Raw genomic sequence first — 22,680 nt, forward strand, 5'->3', positions numbered from 1 at the left:
TTTTAGGAGCAAATTCTGGCACATACTTGGATAAATGGATCATTGACTTTGGATATTAAAGTGACCTATTTGTTTAAACATATTAACAACTAATTACTAAATTAGTTGCACACGTCATTAGCAGATAGGTCCTTGGTGTTTGATAATTAAAAGCACCAAATTTCCAAAGTGTTTCCTGATGAATTTTAATGAAAAAATTCTAAAGTATTATTATATTAAAATGACCATTTCACTCAATGTTTTTGGTATCCCTCACTTACAGAAAAAAAAAAAAGAAAAAAAGAAAAACCCACAGCTACTCAAATGTTAAAGACCAAAAGTTTCCCCCTTAAGATCAGGACAAGACACAAACGTCCACTTTCACCACTGTTATTCAATGTCATACTAGGGAGAGCATTTAAGTAACTAAAATAAATAAGAAGCACCAAATTGGAAAAGAATTAAATCTATCTCTATTTGCAGATGGTATGTCACATTAAGAAAATCTCAAAGAACCCACAAAAAATTACTACAGCTAATAAACAAAATCACAAAAGTTGCCGGGCACAAAACCAACTCACAAAAATCAGTTGTAATTGTATTATAGAAAATAATTCTATTTACAACTGTATCCTGAAAAATAATATTCCTTCTCCTAAAATTCCTAGGAATATAATTACTCATAAAGAGAACCTTTTACACTGAATATTGCTGAAATAAATTAGAGTTAAATAAATAGGAAGACATCCAATGTCATGGACTGGAAGACACTATATTTGAACCCAGGGCCTCATGCACACTAAGCAGGTGCTCTACCACTGAGCTACACCCCTGACCCAGAGACAACCTTGAGGGACGTCATGCTGGGGATCAAACCCGAGATGCTTGATGATGCTTGAGCTACATCCCCCAGGCCTGTTTTTATTTTGAGATGGGGTCTCACAATTGTTGCTGAGGCTGACCTTGAACTTGCAATGCTCCTGCAATCCTCTCACATAGCTGGGATTACAGGTGTGCAGAAGTGAGGAAGGAGGAAATTGTAGTGTCATTTGGCAACATTGGAATATGAATAGTAGATTAGATTTTTAATTATGTCACTGTGCTGTAGTTTGTAAGAAATTTTCTCTCTTCTTTATTTTCATTTTTGTTTTTGTGCTGAATATTCAGCTCAGGGCCTTACACTTGCAAGGCACACACTCTATCACTGAGCTATCCCCCAGCTCTGAGAAGGTTTTCATGAAATGTGCTGAGCATTTAGAGGCAAAGGGTTTGATAAAAACAATGATTTATATATATATAAATATATAAAAACAGGCACACATATAACATGCATATAACACATATATAACAGACATAACAATCATATATATGTGCAGTAAAGCTAATGGGGTGAAATATTAGCAATAGCAGTATATAGTTAAGAAAAAGGATATAAAAATATTCCTTGTACTATTCTTATTCTTGCAACTTTTCTGTAAATTTGGAATTATTTACAAATAAAATATCTTAAAAGATTTGTGTGTACTGATAAAGTTTTAGTCATAGATTCCATTGTTCAACTAAATAAGGATGTAGGACATTCTGTGCCAGGTATGTGCCCCAGTAACCCACTTCCACATCATATGCTGGGAATTCCCCTGGACAGGTCTAGGCTGTGCCTTCAATGAATGGCATATGCTAGCAGAAGTTATATGACCTGTAGCAGACCTCAGTATTTCATGTGAGTTATGGTACGCATGTGGCCCTTAGTTTGGTTTTGTCTTACTGTATTTCTCCCATCCAACCTCTCTGAGCAAGAAGCTAGTCATTATCCTCTGCAGTTCACAGGCTTTGGGCTGCTGGGCTGAAAAAGGCACTTAAAAGTCTTCTTGATCTTTTTTTTAATATTTATTTTTTAGTTGTAGTTGGGCACAATACCTTTATTTTATTTATTTATTTTAATGTGGTGCTGAGGATCGAACCCTACCACTCGCATGTGGTAGGTGAGTGCTCTACCACTGAGCCACAACCCCAGCCCAGTCTTCTCAATCTTTAAAAAAAAATTCTAACATGGACCATTTAAGGTGATGACAGTTGAGGTGAGTAAGGGGGAGAAACCAAAGCTTTCTTGAGATGGTCACAAGAGACAAAAGATCAGGTTTACATTTTCTACTGTCAGAAAAGAAAAAAACTCAAAAACTAGTAGCATATGATAGACAAATTAATTTCGAGAGACATTCCCAGGACAAGTCTTGGATTTTGACCCTCCTCCCATCAAAACGGTAAAATTGAGGCTGGGCACAGTACCACATGCCTGCAATCCCAGTGGCTCGGGAGGCTGAGGCAGGAGGATCACAAGTCCAAAGCCAGCCTCAGCAAAGGTGAGACGCTAAGCAACTCAGTGAGACTCTGACTCTAAATAAAATACAAAACAGGACTAGGGGTGTGGCTCAGTGGTTGAGTGCCCCTGAGTTTAATCCTTGGTATTCCCCCCCCCAAAAAAAAAACTTTTCATTGTCTATATTGGCACCAGTAACAAGGACCAAATTTTCAGTATCATGATGACCAACGATGCTGAACATCTTTTCAAGTGCTTTTGCTATTTCTATACATTCTTTGGAGAAATGACTGCTTAAATCATTTGCCTATTTTTCTTTTTTTAACATTTTTTATTTTTATTTTTATTTTTTTAATTGTTATTGGACCTTTATTTGTGCCTTACTCATGCTAGGCAATGCTCTGCCACTGAGCCACAAGCCCAGTCCCTGGCCTATTTTCTAATTGAATTGGTTTTCCTTTTTTGTTTTTGAGTTATAAAAGATAAACTTTAAGTCTTCTAAAATACAAATTATTTATAAGATTAAGTAATGAAAATATTTTCTCTCATTCTGTGGTTGGTCTTTTCATTTTCTTCAAGGGAGACCCCAGAGAGAGAGAAGAAGGGGCTACAGGGAAAATTAACCCATGCCAGGGTACATCCCCAGTGACCCACTTCCTCCAGCCATGTTCCACCTGGCTCCAGTGACGCCCTGGTCATTCCGTTCAAACTAGGATGGACCGGTCAGTTTTCAGCTCTCACAATCCAGTCACTTCAACTCTGAGCATTCCTGCATTAACTCGGAAGATTTGGGGGTGACACCTTATATTGATAAACTCAGCGTAATTCCCTCTTCAGATTGAGAGCCATCTCACCACAAAGGCATTAAAAGTTAATTTTGGCTTTACTATAAAATACTGCGATATCTAAACTTGCTTGGAATGCCTGCCAGTGCCTTGAACTCACCCATGCCTGGCTTTCCCTGACCAGATAACAATCCTCTCTGGAACTTTAGTAGCGCCTCATAAATTCTGGCTCTTCCTGGCCAGATAATGACCCTCTCTGAAACTTTAATGGAACCTCATAAGTTCTGATGTGGGGATCTAATTTACTCCCTAAGTGCTGAACCAGTTAAATTTATTAACTAGCCTTTGCGTTATACTTGTCAAAATTCTGTTATCTAGAAGTTCTCAAGACACCCGCCCCCCGTTTTTGTAACTTTCTGTGCTATAAAGCTGAACTCCTGGAGAGCTGCGGGCTGTCTTCTGTTCCCACGGGTTTCAGGAGAGACAGCCCAGCCGGTTGGAATTACAAGCTTGCTTTAATTTGATTCCAGTTGGAGTCGGTGATCTTTTCTTTGCGTCGCGGTTTAACAATATCCAAACCAAAACAGTGGTATTTCTATTTTCTTGATTCCTTCTTTATTTATTAATTGTAATTCTTCTGAAAGGGAGGGTTACAAATCATTAAGTTGTTTTGTTATTATCACCATAGACTCAAGGGCATTTATTTTATGGTTTGGGTTACAAACCAATTCTATCATTGTTTCATTGCTCTAATCGTTCTGAACTCTTTCAGTTTGAGTTCTAGTCTTTAAACGTACCCTTTTTAATTTAATTTTTTTTTTAGCACTTCCTTACTTTGGGCACCACAAGATGCTCCAAGATCAGTTTGTATTTCACCCGATTCAGATCCAAGAACGAAGGCTCTGGGCACCAGGTGTACTCATCGATGCTGGAGCATCTCTCCCGTCAGTTGTCAGTGCTAAGGAATATATCTGTTTACTCCCTGTGTATGTACACACACACACACACACACACACCTGGATGTATACTGTTTTAAGCACCATAGGGTTCATTCTAGTCTTCTCTCTTTCCTTACTGGTAGCTTCCCTCTGTAACAGTGACAAGTCTGGCTCTGACTCTCTATAATCAATTTGCTCAACCCTGGGACACATCTAAAACAGTTTTGAAATTCCTGACCTGACCCTCTGAGAAACAAATTTACCAACAGAGTACTACTTTTATATAGTTCTTTTTGCAAACATTAGCAATTCTTTGTTTTTGGATTTAATTAGGTCAGTTACGTATTCATTCCTTTCACCTTGATCATGTGATTCATTTGAAATATAGATATGTTTGTTTGTCACCATCTAAATTATAATTTGCATACCTTGGCCAGTATTATAAAATTTGCATTCATGAAGTTTGCTCTTTGTCATGCACAGTTCTGTCGGTTTTGATAAATGTGTATTGGTCTGCTCAGGTGTACGATACCACACACACTGGGTAGGTTAAATAACAGAAATTTATTTTGTCACAACTCCAGGTCCAGAAGTCCAAGATCAATATGCCATCAGGGTTGGTTTCTGGAGAGGATCCTCATCCTCGTTTTTTTTGTTTTGTTTTGTTTTTAATTTTTTTACTTGTAGTTGGATATAATACCTTTGTTTTATTTATTTATTATTATGTGGTGCTGAGGATCGAACCCAGGGCCTTGCACATGCTAGGCAAGCGCTCTACCACTGAGCTACAACCCCAGCCCCCCCTCATCCTGGTTTAAGGATAGGAGTTGCCTTCTCTCAGTTCCCATGTGTTCAATACACATGGAGAGAGCACTTTGGTGCTTCTTCCTCTTCTTACAAGAACACTAGTCCTATAGGATTAGGGTCCCCCCCATAACCTCATTTAATGTCAATTACCTTATAGACCCTATCTCCAAATACACCCACAGTAGAAGTTGGGGCTTCAACATATGAATTGTGGGGGACACATTTCAGTCCATAGCAAAATTATGGAGTCCTCTCCTCACACTGAAATGCCATGCAGAAAAGTTCCAGCAACCCCAGAATTCCCTCCTGCTGCCCCTTCATAGTCAAACCCTTTTCCCACTCCCAGTTCCTGGTACCTACTTATTATTATTTTTTTAATCTCCATGGTTTTGCTTTTTTGAGTATGCCATCCAGATTTAGAATCTTAAATACAACATTTTGTGTCCAACTCCCTTTCACACAAAGGAATGCATCTAAGACTCTTCTGCCCTGTGTTCTACTTCTGACGTGACCATCTGAATAGCTCAGGGGATCTGCTCCCAAGGGAAACTGGTGAAAATGATTTTGTGAAGAAATTAGTCTCTGAACATGATCCTAAAGGCATGCAGCAAATGAAGAAATATTTATTCAAGAAAATCCAGTAAATACAGCAAGAAAAATGAGAGTTTGTGATATTTAATCCAAAATGTGTCCTCCTCCAGAATAGGACCCAGCCACTGATCTAACCAACTCCATTTTGTCCCTGATTCCATTTGCCTCATCAGTGTTTTTTTTCTCGTGAGCTACTTTCTTCTGCAGTTGCACTGGATTGTAGAAATCACAGGTCCAAATGGTAAGCATCTTTGTGAAAAGGAATTGAAACTACACTCAAAGAATAGTAAGACAGAGACCACCGTAGGGACAAATGCACTCCTGGACCTTAACTCACGGCTCAACAGCCATTAAAAGAGAGTGTTGGGGCTGGGGCTGGGCTCGTCACTTGCCTAGCATGTGTGAGGCACTGGGTTCAATTCTCAGCACCACATATAAATAAAGGAATAAAATGAAGGTCCATCAACATATAAAAAAAGATAGTGTAAGTTCTCTCTTTGCTCTCCTACATTAACTTGTAGCTTGTTAATTATTGAAAGCTTGGTATGTGCCTTACCCATTCCCCACAAACAACCATATCAGCTTCAGAGCCCTGGGCATCACTGGGGCCAGGATGTTCTTGCCATGACTCCCCAAGGACAAACAAGGTAAAGGATAAAAACTGTTAAGGAGCCACCAAAAGGACACATTCCCAGGGCCCTTAACTGGCTACTTGCCATGATTTCTGTTCCCTTCCATGTGTGATCTTAACAGCTACAGCAGTTCATTGTTGTCAGAAGGCAGAGATAAATATTTATACAGGATGTGGCATCAATATGAAAAACTAACATTTGGCTCCTGGATAACTCTTGCTTTCCTCAGAGTTAAAGGGCCCTCACAGAAAAGAAAACACACCTTTGAAAGCTACCTAAAGCCAATTAGCATTCTTAAAGCTTAGCTCCCTTGCAAAAAGACCTTTCACATGAATCAAAGGGACTCCCTCCCTTTATTCTGGGAGCCAGAATGGTCCATGCTCTGTCTCCCTTCACAAACAGAAGCCATAATAAGAGCCTTGCCCGTGTGATCATTCACCTGTTTTCATTTCTACAGTCACTAAGTCAATATTCCCATGTCCAGTGTCAACAGTGAGTCTTACAGAACATTCCCTGACAAGATTACCGGCTCTAACAAGGTGCAATCCCCTCCTGATGGGACTGAAGTTGACCCAGTAAGCAGGAGCAACCATCTCACAGTGGGAACCAAATTGCCTCCTTATGAAATGATGACCTTCCCAGAGCTCCACAGAACCAGCCCTGACATAATGACCAACAGGACCATGGCTTGACCAGATGTCTACTCTGCCAGCTTTGCAAACTCCCCAGCCATGCAAGCTTGTTTTTTTTTTTTTTTCTACAAAACTTTTAAAGTTTCTATCAGCCCCTTGAAGAAGGGTCTTTGGTCACTGTACCCCTGTGTCTGTTCTTCCCAGTATGATGACCACGTTAATTAAAGCTCCTTTCTTGCCCTCCTGCACTGCTCATTTCTTTGCTAGGTATATTGAAATAGGGGATTGGGGCTGATCTGTTGGGACCCCTAGAGCCAGGGCTTTTGCCCCAGGACTCAGTAACACTCCCTCTTGGCAGCTCAGAGAGACAGAAATTTGACCCCAGTAACATTAAGATGTGACATATGAGTGCAGCTGCTGAATTTGGCAGGTCGGTTCTGAGAGACGATAAAGAGACTCTCTTTATATAAGATAGTGTTTGTTTTAGTAGTCACATGAAAGCAAAAGCAAAAGTGAAAGGTGGGAGAGAAAGAGAAGAAAATACATCACTTACCAGAGAAAACACCAGCACCTGAAGTCAGGAGCTGGGGAGTCCCAGGGCAGCTTTTCAAGGTCCCCACAGGGAAGTCCCAGGCAGAGCGTCCTGTTCATGGGGGAGAGTCCAAAGTCTTACTCCTGGTGAGCTCTTCCTTAAATACAAGTTAGGACAAAGGTTCATTCTAACAGCCTGCTGACCTAGATCCCCTCAAGGACACTTTGTCCCCTCAAGGACGGGCCAGATCCTTAGAGAGTGACAGTCTTAAGTGAGTGATTCTGAGTTCTCATGAGTGAACCAAACCCACCAAGAAGTCAGCATTCTTTAGGTGTCCCATCAAGGGTGTGCGAAGGTCACACAGACACGCGGCAGGGAAGATCTGTAATACTTTCCTAAGCCCTTGAACCCCAGGCTGGCACAACCAAGAACACAGGACTGACTCTCTTTCCCCCCACCTCCCAGTCAGAGGGCTGTCTTCTCAGGAAAGCAGAAATTCTGAGTTTCTCATCTTGTCTTCAACTACCAGTTTCTGAGGCTAAGTTGTGGCTGAGTGCAGAAGGTAGGGCCTCCTTTCCTCCACCCCGTCCCCACTGGTGAGAGCAAGGCTCTACCTGAGGCACAGCACCACTGAGAGTACTGGGCCTGACTGACCTTGCCTTGGCTCCTGGAGCTGAGAAAGAGAGAAAAGAGATTAAAAAAATTTTTAAAGAAATAATGGTGGGGCTGGGGGATGTGGCTCAAGCGGTAGCGAGCTCGTCTGGCAAGCAGGTGGCCCACATACAAACAAAGATGTTGTGTCCGCCGAAAACTAAAAAAAAAAATAAATATTAAAAAAATTCTCTCTTTCAAAAAAAAAAAAAAAGAAATAATGGCTGACACAAATTTATGTTAATAAATGATAACAGGGCTGGGGATGTGGCTCAAGCGGTAGCGTGCTCGCCTGGCATGCGTGCGGCCCGGGTTCGATCCTCAGCTCCACATACAAACAAAGATGTTGTGTCCGCCGAGAACTAAAAAATAAATATTAAAAAAATTCTCTCTCTCTCTCTCTCTCTCTCTCTCTCTCTCTCTTTAAAAAAAATAAAAAATAAATAAATGATAACAGATAAAATGGACAAATTCCTAGAAACACACACACTATAATTGATTCAAGAAACAGATACTGTGAGTAGAACTATAAGAGCAAGAAAAAAAACAATTAAAGGTGAAATACTTGATACATTTATTGTCTGCCAGGACAGAAAATAATAAATTTTCTTTGTTCTTGTGTTTACAGTTACAAAAAATATTTTAACTTTTATACTTATTAAACTAACACTTTAAACATATAAAATATAATATATGGTAGTGTTTTATAAAATGTATTAATCACTTTTTTTCACTATAATGAAATATCTGAGGCTGGGTAACTTTATTTAAAAAGAAGCTTATTTAGCTCACAGTTCATGGAGTTTAAGAGCATGGCACTAGCAACTCCTCAGCTCTGGTGAGGGCCCCTCAGCTGCACCACATCCTAGCTGATGACTTCACTGAGGGGATGTGTGTGAGAGGAGAAATCACACGGTGAGATAGGAAGTCCTAGAGAGAGGAAGGGCCAAGTTTGCTCTTTTATAACAACCAATGTTCTGGCTCTTTTTTAAACTCCTTCTAGCCAGGGTCCCACAAGAAGTACATCAGTTCCTTCTGAGTGCTGCACCCTCAGTGACCTAATTAATTCACACTAATCTCCAGACATTCCAGCTCACAATACTCTATGGATGAGGTGATCCAGCAGTAAAACATTCAAGTTCAATTTGAATGATTACTACAACTTGTTTCACGTGATTCCTATCTAAAGTGTCCCTCTTCCCTCTCCTCCATTACACACTCCAGCATCCACTACCCACTGTATAAGTTTCTTGTTGCTGCTGTAACAAAATTTTTCCATGGTCTTGGTGGCTTAAAGCAATGCAAACTTTTTTTTTTTTTTTTTAACTTCTTAAGGTCAGAAATCCCAGTGGTCTCAATGGACTAAAATTGAAGTGTGGACAAGGCAGTGTTCATGCTGAAGGTTCTAGGGAAGGATCCATTTTCTTGCCCTAAACAGCTTCTAGAAGATGTTTACATTACTTAGCTTTGGGTCCCTTCCTCCTTCTTCAAAGCCAGCAAAGGGGAGTAGAGCCATAGCCTTGCCTTCCCCTTTCACTTTTAAGACCTGCATGATTACATTGAGCCTACCCAGTAAGCTCCCTATTTGAAGGCCAGTTGATTAGCAAAACTAGTCCAGTTACAACTTAATTCCGCTTAGCATGTGAAATAACATATTCACAGATATTCACAGAGTCCAGGGATTAGGATCTGCACATGATCAGGAACCTTTTATCCCCCCTACCATACCTGCATACACTGATTTTACTTTCCTTGGATGAAAGAATGAAAGCTAGTGTATAATAGGCATTGAAAACATTTGTCCTTATGGACACTGCTAGCTTTTCTTTCTTTTTTTTTTTTTTTAAACAAAGTACAGATAGCATAAACAAAATAAGATTACATGTCCATAATCAGCAACTCAGGAAGCTGAGACAGGAGGATTGCAAGTGTGAAGTCAACCTCAGCAACTTAGTAAGATCCTGTCTCAAAATAAAAAATAGAAAGTCTGGAGATGGAGCTCAGTGGTAGAGCGCTCCTGGTTTCAGTTCCCAGTATTCCCCCACACACACACACACACATACACACACACTCACAGTGAGCCACAAGGATGGCAGAGGAAATGGATTTACCCATGTAGTAGAGGATGTTCGCTCCAAAATTAGGTTTCAGTCAGTTTGTCAACTAAATCCTTCAGAGCTTTCCTCTGTCTTGATTCATGTGGGACATGGATGAATGTATTATTATTTATGAATGTATGTTTTTATTTTGCAGTACTGGAGATTGAACTATGGGCCTGGTGCATGCTAGACAAGTGCTCTGCTACCGAGTTATACCCCAACCCCATCAGACATTTTTAACCCATCCAGACCAACGAAAGCTATTTAAGGACACAAACCTCCATTTCATAAAATATGACACCAGGGATCCCTTATCAAGACAATAACTATAGGACAGTGTCTCCAAGAGTTTGTTTGTTTGTTTGCAGTACTGGGGATGGAACTCAGGGCCTCAAACATGCTAGGCATGTGCTCTACCACTAAGCTACACACACACACACAGAGACAAAAAATAAATGGCCATCCCAATGTTGTCCACATCCTAATCTCTGGAACCTGTGAATATATTACTTCTCATGCAAAGGGGAATTAGGTTGCAAACAGAATGGTTTTGCTAATCAACAAATTATATACTTTAAATATATATAGATATATATAGAGAGATATAGAGAGAGATATATATCAGTGGTACCCCATTAAGGCTGTTTTATTATAATGGGCAAAAGATCTGAACAGATATTCTCCAAAGAAGATATACAGATGGCAAATAAATATATGGAAAGATGTTCAGCATCATAGATTAGTAGGATGATATAAGTGAAAATCATAGTTCATTAATTTTTGTTAATTTTTCTGAAGAAACTTCCTTTTATTTAATCGAGCTCTCTTCTTGCTGTACTTTCCTCTACATAACTACAATTGAAAACACTGTTAAACATCTGAACACCTTTGCCTGCCACTTCTGTCATTTTTGCATCTCTTTCTATCCACTAATATTTTTTCTTAGTTACGGGTGAGTCTCCTCTGCGTGTCGACTAATTTGATTAGACACAGGACATTGTCGATACCATTTATTGAGTAATTGGACTTTGCTATCTTCCTATTTATTTCGTCATTTATTTATCAAGAAACTGGGTCTTGCTATGTTACTCAAGCTAGCCCTGAACTCCTGGCTGAAGAGATCCTCCTGTCTCAACGTGATTGACAGCTGAAACTACAAACACATGCCACCGTGCCCAGCTTTGCTATCTTACTTTCTTAAAGTTTATACAGCTTTATTAAACATTTCAAACAGCTGTGCAGTAAACACACCAGAAATAAAATCCTGATGTTTTTAGATGTTTCACAAGTGTGGCCTTCCAGTCCCATTGCCCAGATGGACTGCCTCCAGTTCTGTCCTCTACCTGGCCCACTCCCTTCCCTCCTCAGGTGAGAGACAGGGATGGTTCTGACTAGAAGGACAACCATGCTGATCCCCACTGGGCAGGGGCCAGGAGCTAGTCTCATTTGCCAACACTTGTTACTGAAGTGCTGAGAATAAAAAAGCAAGTGCCAGTCACAGAGTCTTCCTATGTGTTCTTCATAATGTACAGTGTACACCTGCAAGAACGAAGAAGCTCCTGGCGGGAGGATGATGGCTGATGCTTCCCTGGGTCTTGTCTGAACCACCTTGGAGTCCAGTGTGCTGGTCCCTCTGCAATTCCCATGCTAAGTAAAAATCCTACTAAAGCTAGCCACCGCTGAACCTCAAAATCAGAACACCTTCCGTAAAGCTTCTTTAAAAGGAATATACAAATGTATATGAACACACACACACACACACACACACACACACACACACACACACACACACCCCAAAATATCCAAACACCTCTCAAGGAGATCAGGCTGCTATGAAACACACAAGAATGTTCCTGTTCACTCAGCAGGGGGCTGCTACATCTACTTGAGCACATCATACTTCCATCCTGCAGAGCATGCACAGGGGAACACAGGAGTATCCTTCTTTTGACTCTGAGAAAGGCAGGAAAAAAGATAAAGGATGTGAGGCTGGGCTGGAGAGTGGGAACCCAGACCTGCAGGTGAAAGGGGACTGCAGGATCTGAAACCCCAGTGCTTTATAACCTATGCCAATACATTCCCTCCTGTCCTCTGCTTTCTTGGAAAGCTACCAGGGCAGTTGTTTGTGCCCACAAAGCCGGGGGCCAATGCCAATTCTGGAAGTGGGGAATCTGAGCCACTGTACAGGAAAGTTTCCCCTGCAGCTATAGCAGATGAGAAGCAGAAGCTTCCAGGAAAACCAATGCACAAATGGTGCAAGGTTTCCACTCCAGGAGGAAGCTGAGCAGGTAGAGTGGCTTCACAGGGTGGGGTTGAGGAGGAACCGGCAGCAGCCAATGGAGGCAATGCATGATCTCTGCCCAGCAGGACCTTCACCCAGCACCGCTGGCGCAGGCGGCTGCCCTCCGCTTTCTTCAACCCTCTCTCCAGGAGTTGAGCCGCTGTGCTCTCTGGCTGTTGCCTGGGATCACCAAGGCAGCAGGTACCCTGGGAGCCGGGTGCCACTGCCAACCATCACATCCTACCTCATCCTGCCCCTACCTCAGCTTTCCACCAACCCCGCAGAACTTTACTATCTTAAATTGTTTGAACTTTGTTCAAAAAGGCAGTTACTTGTGAATCTGATCCCTTTGAGGCTTAAATTTTTATTCGAAATTAATATGGATTCACAGGCAATTGCAAAGAGAGGAGAACAAAATCCTGTGTATCCTTCATTCAGTTCCCCACATGGTTACAGCTTCCAAAACTGGAAAACAATATCAAAAGAGAAAACCCACATTGATAAAATGTGTATATAGCTACATGCCTTATCACATGTGTAGATTCATGTAGCCGCCACCACGATCAAGATGCAAAACTCTTTCATGAAGATCTGGGCTCTTACCCCAGAGAAATAAGAGAAAGATCTCTCCCCTTTAGTTATCTCTTTCCTCTCTACAATTTTACCCCTACCCTACACTATCCATAACTTCTGGCAATGAATAATTTGTTCTAAATGTCTATAATTATTTCAAAAATGTCATGTAAATGGAATCATATGATACATAGCCTTTTGATACTGTCCTTTTCATGCAGTATAATGCCCTTGCAATGCATCCATGGTATTTTCTTTATCAATAATTCATTTCTTTATATTGCTGACTAGTATTCCATATACGGACGTACCACAGTTTTAACTATTCACCAATTGAAGAAAATTTTGATTCTTTCCAGTTGTTTATTTGACAAATAAAGCTGTTGTGACCATCTGTATAAAGATTATGTGCACAGTTTTCATTTCTCTGGGATAAGAGTCCAGGAATGTAGCTATGGAAAGTATGTTTAGTTTGTTCTATCATTGATAACTATTTATCAGTGGTTGTAGCATTTTTCATTACTATCAGCAATGTATGACACCCCGACACACCAAGTTCTATCAGATCCTTGTTAGCACTTGATATGGACAGGATTTTTTTTGTTTTTTTGGTCATTATAATGGGCATATAATGATTTTTATTATGATTTCATTTTCATTCTGCTAATAGCTAGTGATGTTGAACATCTTTTCATGTGCTCATTTGATAAAGCTTTGTCAGTAAAATGTCTTTTGCCATTTCTAATTGGTTTGTCTGGTTTTTAACTGTCAAACTTCCACCCCTCTCCCCAGTACTGGGGATTGAATCAGGGTGCTTTACCATTAAGCTATATCCCTACCCCTTTTTATTTCTTTTAACTTTGACACAAGGTCTTGCTAAGTTGCCCAGGCTGGCCTCAAACTTGTGATCCTCCTGCCTCAAACGGCTGAGTGGCTGAGATTACAGGTGTGCATCACCACACCTGGATTTACTGTTGAATTTTGAGAGTGCTTTATGTATTCTGGGTGTGACTCTTTTGTCAGATATGTGGTTTGCAAATAATTCTCCTGATCTGTAACTTATTTGTCTATGTATTTATTTTTGTTTGTACTGGTGATTATACTGAGCCACACCTTGAGCCCCTGTAGCTAATCTTTTCATACTCTTAACTGTGTCTCTGTAGAGCATAACCTTTAATTTTGAAAAAGTACAACGTGTTGTTGTTTCATTTTGTTCTGTTTTTTCTTTTAAGGATTATACTTCTGTTGTCATGTTTAAAAACACTAAACACTAGGTCCTGGTATTTTCTCCAATCGTTTCTTCAAAAAGTTTTATTAAAAAAATATAATTAAGTCTGTGCTTTAATTTTCATGTCATTGTGAAGTTTAAGTAAAAATTCACTTTTTGCCTATGAATACCCAATTACTCCATTTGTTGAAAAGACCACATTCCTCCATTGATTTCCATCTTTGTCAAAAATTGCTCACCTAGCATGCATGGGTTCGATCCTCAGCACCACATAAAAATAAAATAAAGATATTGTATCCACCTAAAACTAAATATATATATATATGTATGTATGTATGTATATATATATTGTATTTGTGTATGTTTATTCCTGTGTTCTCTATTCAGTATAATTGATCTGTGTATCCATTCTGAGCTATATAAGAAGTCATAAAATTGAACAGGGTGGTTCTTTCCACTTTATTCTTCTTTTTTCAATATTCTCTTAGCTCTTCCAATTCCTCTACCTTTCTTGATTTTCAAATAATTTTTTCTATATCTACAACAATATTACTAAGAATTTTGATAAGTATTGTGTTAAATCTGTGTATGCATTTAGGATGAATTATCATCTTTACTAATTTGAGTCTTTAGATCCATTTATATGTTATGTCTCTTCATTTATGTTAATTTTTTTGTTTCTTTCTCTCTCTCTTAATATCACACATGCTAGGTAAGCACTCTACCACTGAGCTATCTCCTCAACCCATTTTTACTTTTTTATTTTGAAATAGTTTCACAAAGTTGCCCAGGTTGGCCATGAAATTAGGATCCTCCTGCCTCAGCCTCCTCAGTAGCTGGAATTATAGGCATGTGCCACTATGCCCATAGATACTTGATTTCTGTCATCAGTGTCTTATAGCTGCATCAACTGGCATAAAATATAACTCTTTATTTAGCCTATTAATGACATCAATTGTATTGGATTACATCAATTGGTTTTCACATACTGAATCAATCTTACATCTATAGAATTAACTCCATTTTGTCATGGCGTACAGTTCTGTTTATATACTGATTCACTATTATTATTTCGGTGTGAGAATTCAATCGAGGGCTTCACACATGCTGAGCATGCCTCTACCACTGAGCCACATCCCAGTCCCTTTTGATATGTTCAATATGCTAATATTCAGCTAAGAATATTTGGCTATAGGTTTCTTTTTATAATCTTGGTACTATCTTTATCTACTTTTGTTATCAAGGTATTATGGGCCCCATAAAAAGAGTATTAAAAAATTCCAATTTTTCTTGATGAGAAAAAAAGTGGTGGCCAGTAGCGTTATGAAGGCTTATTATGTAGACATTGATATAGAATAGTGTTGATTCTTCTTGAAGTGTTTATTTAAAATCTCCCTTAAAACCATCTGGACCTGGAGATTTCTCCTCCTGGAGTTTTCAAATTCTGGATTTAGTTTCTTTAATAATTATTGGGTTTGTCAAGAACTGCCTACTTAATATTGAATGAGGTTGTGATAATGTGTGCTTTGTGGGAGAACAGATTCACTTCATGTCAGTTCTCAAATACATGTGTAGAGTTGCCCTTTGTTATTCTTTCACATTTGCAGGATTTGTAGGGATATTTCCTATTTCACTCCTGATGTCTGTAATCTGCTTTTTCTCTTATCTTCCCAATGTCCGCCTTTGTCAATCTTACCAAAAAGTTTTCCAGTTTTGACTTTTCAGCTAACTTGCTTTGGGATTTATTGGTATTCCTCTATTGTTCTTCTATTTTCAAGCTCATTGATTTCTGTTTTTAACTTGTTTTATTATTTCCTTACTCTCGGTTTACAGACTTTTTCCCCTAGTTTCTTAAAGTAGGAGCTTAAATTGTTCATTTGACTTTCCCTTTTTTTTGCGGGGGCGGGTACTGGGGTTGAACTCGGGGGCACTCAACCACTGAGCCACATCCCCAGCCCTATTTTATATTTTATTTAGAGACCGGGTCTCACTGAACTGCTTAGCGCCTCACTTTTGCTGAGGCTGGCTTTGAACTCGTAGTGATCCTCCTGCCTCAGCCTCGATAACAGGCAAGTGCCACCGCGCCCAGCAAGCAATTATTCTTAACAAGATCGAATATTTATTGTTATCTTCTCAGTGTTTTAGTCTGTTAATCCTTCCAAAAGCAGTGCCTGGTCTAGGACCCCACTCTTCAGTCGGTTGGAAGGAACCACGTTTGACCTGCTTAAATGAGCACTTCACTGACTGAAAAAGTTAAATATAAGTAACAAAATTCACCCATAACTCCACAGCCCAAGAGGCCCCCCCAGGGGGACTGTGGCAGGATCTTCGCTGTCTTTCGGTAAATCCCCGCTGCTTCCCCAGCAGCCGGCCACCGAAGGCTGAAGGTGCTCAGACTCCCGGCCTCAAAGTGAGCAGCTGCACCAGGAGGCTGCTGGCCAAACCGGCGGAGCTGACCCCGCCCATCGCTTCAGTGCAGCCAATAGCGTCGGGGAGGAGGGGGCGCTGGCTCTGATTTGGCGCCCCCTGGGGTGGGGGCGGGGCCTGACGGGGGCGGGGCCTGACGGGGGCGGTGCACTCAGCCTCTGCGCGCCAAGTTCGGGTTGAAAGCGGACGCCGCGGGTCACGTGGCTGGCGCGCGGCTGAGCGCAGGTAGGTGGGTGTCCAGTTGTGGTGCGGTCGGCGGCGGCGGCGTGGGACTGAGGCGTAGCCATACACGTGCTGGGCTGCGTTCTGGTAGGTGGGCTCCCTCGGGTCCTAGGTCCTTGGCGCCCAGGCGCTGTGCTACCCAATTTCCCGCCACGCGCTTCCCCAGCCTCTGGGAAACCGAAATAACCAGGAGAGGTGCAGGTTGGCGCCTAGGCGGAGGGGTCCGAAGGCCGTCAGCCGCAGCTCTGGGTCCTGGGCACCTGGATGTAGCGCGGGTGGTGGCCAGTAGCGTTACGAAGGCTTATTGTGGGCATAATTAACCGCCCAGTGCTGAGCGCTTTTCTTACACGAGTACTGTCGGGGTTTTTTTTCTTTTAATATTTTATTTTTTAGTTATAGTTGGACACAGTCTCGTTATTTTAATTCTTTATTTTTATGTGGTGCTGAGGATCGAACCCAGGGCCTCGCACGTGCTAGGCGAGGGCTCCGCCGCTGAGCCACAACCCCAGCCCCAGTACTGTTCGTTTTGAAGACAACTCCTTACCTCGTCCTCACTGCAAGTCAGTGGTAGTAGCGTTTTCCCATTTTGCGGATGAGGAGGGTGAGTCTGGGGGAGAGGAGCTGGGCAAAATGGCAGAACCCAGAATCAAACCCGGATTGGTTTTCAAAGCTGGTTCCTCACTGCTGTCCGCTTTGGCGTGCTCCCAGATCTCTGTTGCCTACAGTCTGCCACCCTCTGTTTTAGGAGACAGGCATTGCACTGTAGGATTCTTGGCCCCGTGCCTGTACTTTGGGGTTCTGAAATTTAAGTGACCCTTGGTCGACTGAAGCTAGCACACTTGAAGCCTTGAATCAGGCAGTTTATTGGACCGGAAACACTAGTTGTGGAATCAGATTTTGAATTTCTTACTTGAGGGGACTTGTAAGGACTTGTGGGTGATTGTGTTTTTGTCTAGTGCTGTGCTCTGGGAAAAGACTTTGGAACTAAAGATAAGCCAGAGTTAAGATTCTGACTCTTCTGATTATATAACCTTAGGCAAGTTAGCTCTCTGACCCTTGGTGTTCTCTGCTTTCCAGAGAACACACAGAAGTTGTTTTTTTGTTTCTTGGCTTTGTTTTGGTTTTTTGTTTGTTTTCCTGGGAAGAAATGAATCTAGGGCTTTATTCTGCAATATAGAGAAAACCACTTTGCATGCCTGCCCCAGAACCCTGGACATAAACTGTTATGACTCAGGAACGGGCCAGCAGTACCCCTTGTGGCCCCAATGTGGGGTTCTGAAGACAGATCAGAGCCTGGAAATTCTGAGCTTTCTTCCCTGAAGCACACCCACGTATCATTATTTAGAGAATTCGATTTTATGTCAGTGGCAAAAATTATACTAAAAATTTATCACTAAACTAACGTTTAATTTTTTCCCCTCTTAGATTTCTTTGCTAAATATCTTCACTGTCCTGATGACTTCTGCTTCTTATTTTCTTGATGCACACTGTGTCCTTATCTTTCTTTAAACTTTCTGCACACCTCTTGTTACTCTCTGCTCAGATTCACTCTCCAGTCTAGTTGTTCAACAAGGCAGTTAGTTCCTTTAGCTAATCCCTGGCTGGATACTCTTGTGTGGCAACATTCCAGGTAAGATTCAAAGGCATAGGAAGACTGATCTCTTTGTAAGTGTCTTCACTTACTAGGTCTTTTTCCCTGTGGTTGTGAGGCTCATGGCACACAATGAATGGCAGTGCAGCTGTTGTGAGCCATATTAGACTGGGGTGCTCAGCAGATGTTACACTGGTAATGGTAATTAAGAAGATCCTAAAATCCTCAGTTTTGGGGGGGGCGGGGGGTGTTAACCCAGGATTGATCTCAGGGGTATTCAACCACTGAGCCACATCCCCAGCCCTATTTTGTATTTAGAGTCAAGGTCTTGCTGAGTTGCTTAGTGCCTTGCTTTTTTGCTGAGGCTGGCTTTGAAGTCATGATCCTCCTGGCTCAACTTCCTGAGCTTTGGGTTTACAGGTGTGCACCACCAGGCCCGGCTCCCGGGATTTTTTAATAACAATAATCACTGATGCTTTTTGAGTATTTACTCTGTGCCTGGCATTGTTCAGATTGCCTTTTGCCTGATGTTTCATTTAACTCACAACCAGCTTCTGAGCATCATTATCCTTGTGTTAGATGTGAAAATACTGAGACACAGGTATCAGTTACTGAGGGTGCTTATTAAGACATGGCAGAGTAGGATTTGAACCCAGAATCTGTGCCATTACTACAGCCTTTCTTGTAGTGAGCTTCAGCAGACATCTCCTTACGTGTGGCCCTTCACTGCTGAATCCAGGTGTCCAACTTGTGACACATCCCCCTGGGTTTTACTAGTTGTTAATTTAAGATTTCACAAATGGATTGGGCAGGGCTGGGAATGTGGCTCAGGCGGTAGCATGCTTGTCTGGCATGCGTGCGGCCCGGGTTCGATCCCCAGCACCACATGCCAACAAAGATGTTGTGTCTGCCGAGAACTAAGAAATAAATATTAAAAAAAAAAAATTTTTTTTCTCTCTTCTCCCCCTCTGTCACTCTCTTTAAAAAAAAAAAAATGGATTGGGCAATAACTTGAGACCAAAGTTTTTAGGAAATGGTTTGAGGCCATTTAAGCTGAAAATACATAACATCAAGGTAAAAATCTGTTTTCCTGTTCTTGCTTTGGTCCTTAGGCCTTTGAATCTAATTTTCTGTGGACACTGCTTTGTTCCTCAGGCTTCGGTCACAGGACCCTGATTACTAACCTAAAGGTCTGACATACTGATCCTTAGCAAGTCCTACTTCTTCCTGTCTTAGGGCTTTACACTAAGCATTTGCACTGCCTTTATTGCTCTCTTACCTCAAATCTCATATGCTTGGCTCCTTTCCACTGTTCTAATTTTAGCTCAGCACTTTCTATGCCACAGTCTTAAAATTGCTCACACCCATTTGTTGTCCTCATAAGTATCATCACTATCTGTAACTATTTTGTGTATTTCTTGTTTTCTTCTTTATGATCTATTACCCATTGAGCAGGGACTGTTTGATTAACTTCTGTATTCTTAGCACATAACTGAACATGGGACATAGGAGCAACTCAGTAAATATTTGTTAAATGAATTAATTCAGTGTAGGCTGATAGCTGTGAAATAGAGTGTTCAGATATCAAAAGCTTATTTAGAATCAAACATATGATCTAGCAATTCCACTTTGGGGTATATACCCTACAAAACTACAAAACAAAGACTTGAACAGGTATTTGCACTCACAATAGCCAAAAAGTAGAACCAACCCACATGTCGCACAAGAAATGAATGGATAAACAAAACATGGTAAATGCATACAGTGGAATATTATTTCAGCCTTGAAAAGGAAGGAAATTCTGATACATATATGGGCAAATCTTGAAGACGGACGTTATGCAAAGTGAAGTAAGCTGGACACAAAAGGCCAAATCCCAGATGATTCCACTGCTGTGAGGTACCTAGGATAATCAGATTTCATGGAGACTGAATGGTGGTTTCAGGGGAGAGGAGGGATAGGGTAGTTAATGTTTAGTGAGTATAGTTTCAGCTTCGGCAAAGAAAGTTCTGGAAATGGGTGGTGATGAAGACTATTTAACAATGTGAAAGTACTTAATGCCACCAACTCTACACTTAAAAATGGTTAAAATGATAAATTTTACATTTTATTACCCAAAAAAAGTATGTTTTTCAGCCAACCCTCAGATCTTAGGAACAGATACTATGTTCCCTAAATATAGTATTAACTAAAAATGAGTTTTCCACTCTACATCTTAAAAAGTATATAGTTTCAGGACCTATCTCTTACTGTAATTAAGAATGCCCCAGGATAGTCCCCAAGAAAGAATAATAGATTGAGTTGGTGTAGTGTGTTCTTGGTTATCAAAAATATTCCTGTAGCTTTGGGATTTTGAATCGGTGAATATTCATGATGTGTGGAAAAGCATGATACACACTATGATCTCAATCACACAAAATGGGATGTTGTGGTACACAACCATACAAATGTAAAGTTGTGCTATAGTTGTGTACAATGAATCAAAATGCATTCTGCTGTCACATATACCTAAATAAAATAAATTAATTTTTAAAAAAGCAAAAAACAAAAAAAAGGATGTTGTGTATGTATGTCCACAATCTAAAGGGACATGTCCAACTAAACTGCTTGTGTACACATTTTAATGTTTAAAAAAAAAACAAAGCTATTAAAAAATGCCCCAGGATATAAAGGTTTAACTGAAATGAGACTAAAAATCTTGAACCCCATTTGAATAAAAAATTCAGACCTTTTTCATATTTCAGAAAAAAAGCTTATTTAGGACTCAAGGAGATAGTATAGGTCTAAAAGGGATATGTACTAAATACTGCTGGAAGGGTGGGAGTGAGTATTTAATCCTATATGGTAATAAGAACAAGCTAGAAAACTCCAGGTGGGAGGGTGATGAGAGCAGGAGCAGACTGCTAGAGTGTGGGGACACACTGCGGCTCTCACCCAGACTAGGAAATAAGTGGTTCAGAATTACTATCTTAGATCAGAAAATAGATGGTTTGTGTGGGCAAAATGGCAACAAGTTGTTGTGCTGAAGTAGAATCTGGGAGTCCATGGGTGAAGGTCAATCCAGCACAGTGTTTGCCCCAGGAGAACTGAATTGAATGTGTTTTCCCAAATGATTACAGGTCTGACCCTCCAGAGGGGAGGTTTCCAAATGCAATTTAGTTCTTTGAAGGTTAAGAAATATTCTGTGTTGCTGGCTACCTTTGAATCCTTTTTAACTTTGAATAGTTAATATTTAAAAGAAATTTTGTTCTTTGGGATTCTAAGACCAGAAGATTGGCTTTTTTTTTAATATTTATTTTTCAGTTATAGGTGAACACGATGTCTTTATTTTACTTTAAATAGTGCTGAGGATCGAACCCAGTGCCTCACATGTGCTAGAAAAGCACTCTACCTCTTGAGCCACAACCCCAGCCCCACTAGTGAAATATTTTAAATCAACATTTGTTGTTTCATTTGTTTGATCATTTGGCAAATATTTTCTCTTTCTTTTTTTTTTTTTAAATCCATTTTAGGGATTGAATCCATTTTAGGGCTTTGTATATGCTAAGCAAGCACTGGACCTCTGAGCTACATCCCCAACCCAAATATTCCTTCTTCGTGCATTGCTGTTCTGGGCTGTGGGTGATTTAAAAAGAAAAACACTGAGCACTCACTTTGACTTGAAGGAACTTGGTTTAGTCAGAGGTGAACTGTACTATAATATGAACAGTGAGGCAGCCATGCTGGTTCACTGTAGGTGAAGGCTTCCCAGGAAGAGGGTTTAGGTGGGGGGAGTTGGAGAAAGAAGGGTCTGGTCCATAGTTTTAAACGAACAGCAGGGCTGTTGTGGGTTGTGGCTCAGCAGTAGAGCCCATGCCTAGCACATTAGAGGCTCTGAATTCAATCCTCAGCATCACATAAAAATAAACAAATAAAATCAAGAAATTGTGTCTAACTTACAAGAAAAAGGAACTGTGGTTTTGCAATAGATTGTGCTTGTGTATACCAAGCAGTTCTGAGGGAAAGGCTAAAAAAGTATGTCAGCACTTTAGCAACTGGAGGGAACTTACAGATTGTGATGAGCTTTGCCTCAGTTTAATATTTAAGGTCACATACACTTTTCCTGTTTTTCTAGGCAACTTGGAACCAATACAATGGCAACTCCAGTCAATGGGACCCACTGGGATCCTGCTGTGTGGTCTTCCCATGATAAGATGCTGGTGCAGCCCCTCAAGGACAGTGACATTGAGGTGAGATTTGTGAGGTCTTCAGCTTATTTTTACATCAGGTGTTTAAATCTTTTCCTCTCCCTATCCCTCTAACCACCATGATGGATAGATTTTTTTTTTTAAGTTATAAGTGAACACAATATCTTTATTTTTTTATTTTTATGTAGTGCTGAGGATCGAACCCGGT

The 22,680-nt window shown here is 40.6% G+C and overlaps 2 protein-coding genes across 3 annotated transcripts in view; one reads left to right on the forward strand and one right to left on the reverse strand.

The window, feature by feature from the left end:
* Nucleotides 1–4,438: 4,438 nt before the first annotated feature.
* The window catches only part of Smcr8 (SMCR8-C9orf72 complex subunit), a 51,098-nt gene continuing 32,856 nt past the window's right edge, over nucleotides 4,439–22,680 (reverse strand). The window contains exon 3 of the mRNA XM_078043008.1: nucleotides 4,439–7,370. Within this exon, the coding sequence (XP_077899134.1) occupies nucleotides 7,329–7,370 (42 nt within the window). The 3' untranslated portion in view covers nucleotides 4,439–7,328. The remainder of the gene's footprint in view (nucleotides 7,371–22,680) is intronic.
* Shmt1 (serine hydroxymethyltransferase 1) overlaps nucleotides 16,601–22,680 on the forward strand; it is a 29,251-nt gene continuing 23,171 nt past the window's right edge. Inside the window, exons 1-2 of one of the 2 annotated variants that reach the window (XM_005339470.5) lie at nucleotides 16,601–16,697; nucleotides 22,400–22,514. In XM_005339470.5, the coding sequence (XP_005339527.1) occupies nucleotides 22,419–22,514 (96 nt within the window). In that variant the 5' untranslated portion in view covers nucleotides 16,601–16,697; nucleotides 22,400–22,418. Of the gene's footprint in view, nucleotides 16,782–22,399; nucleotides 22,515–22,680 lie in introns of both variants that reach the window. The other variant, XM_005339469.5, reaches the window with a different exon arrangement.

The sequence above is a fragment of the Ictidomys tridecemlineatus genome, chromosome 3, assembly GCF_052094955.1.
Source record: "Ictidomys tridecemlineatus isolate mIctTri1 chromosome 3, mIctTri1.hap1, whole genome shotgun sequence".
Lineage (NCBI taxonomy): Eukaryota > Metazoa > Chordata > Mammalia > Rodentia > Sciuridae > Ictidomys > Ictidomys tridecemlineatus.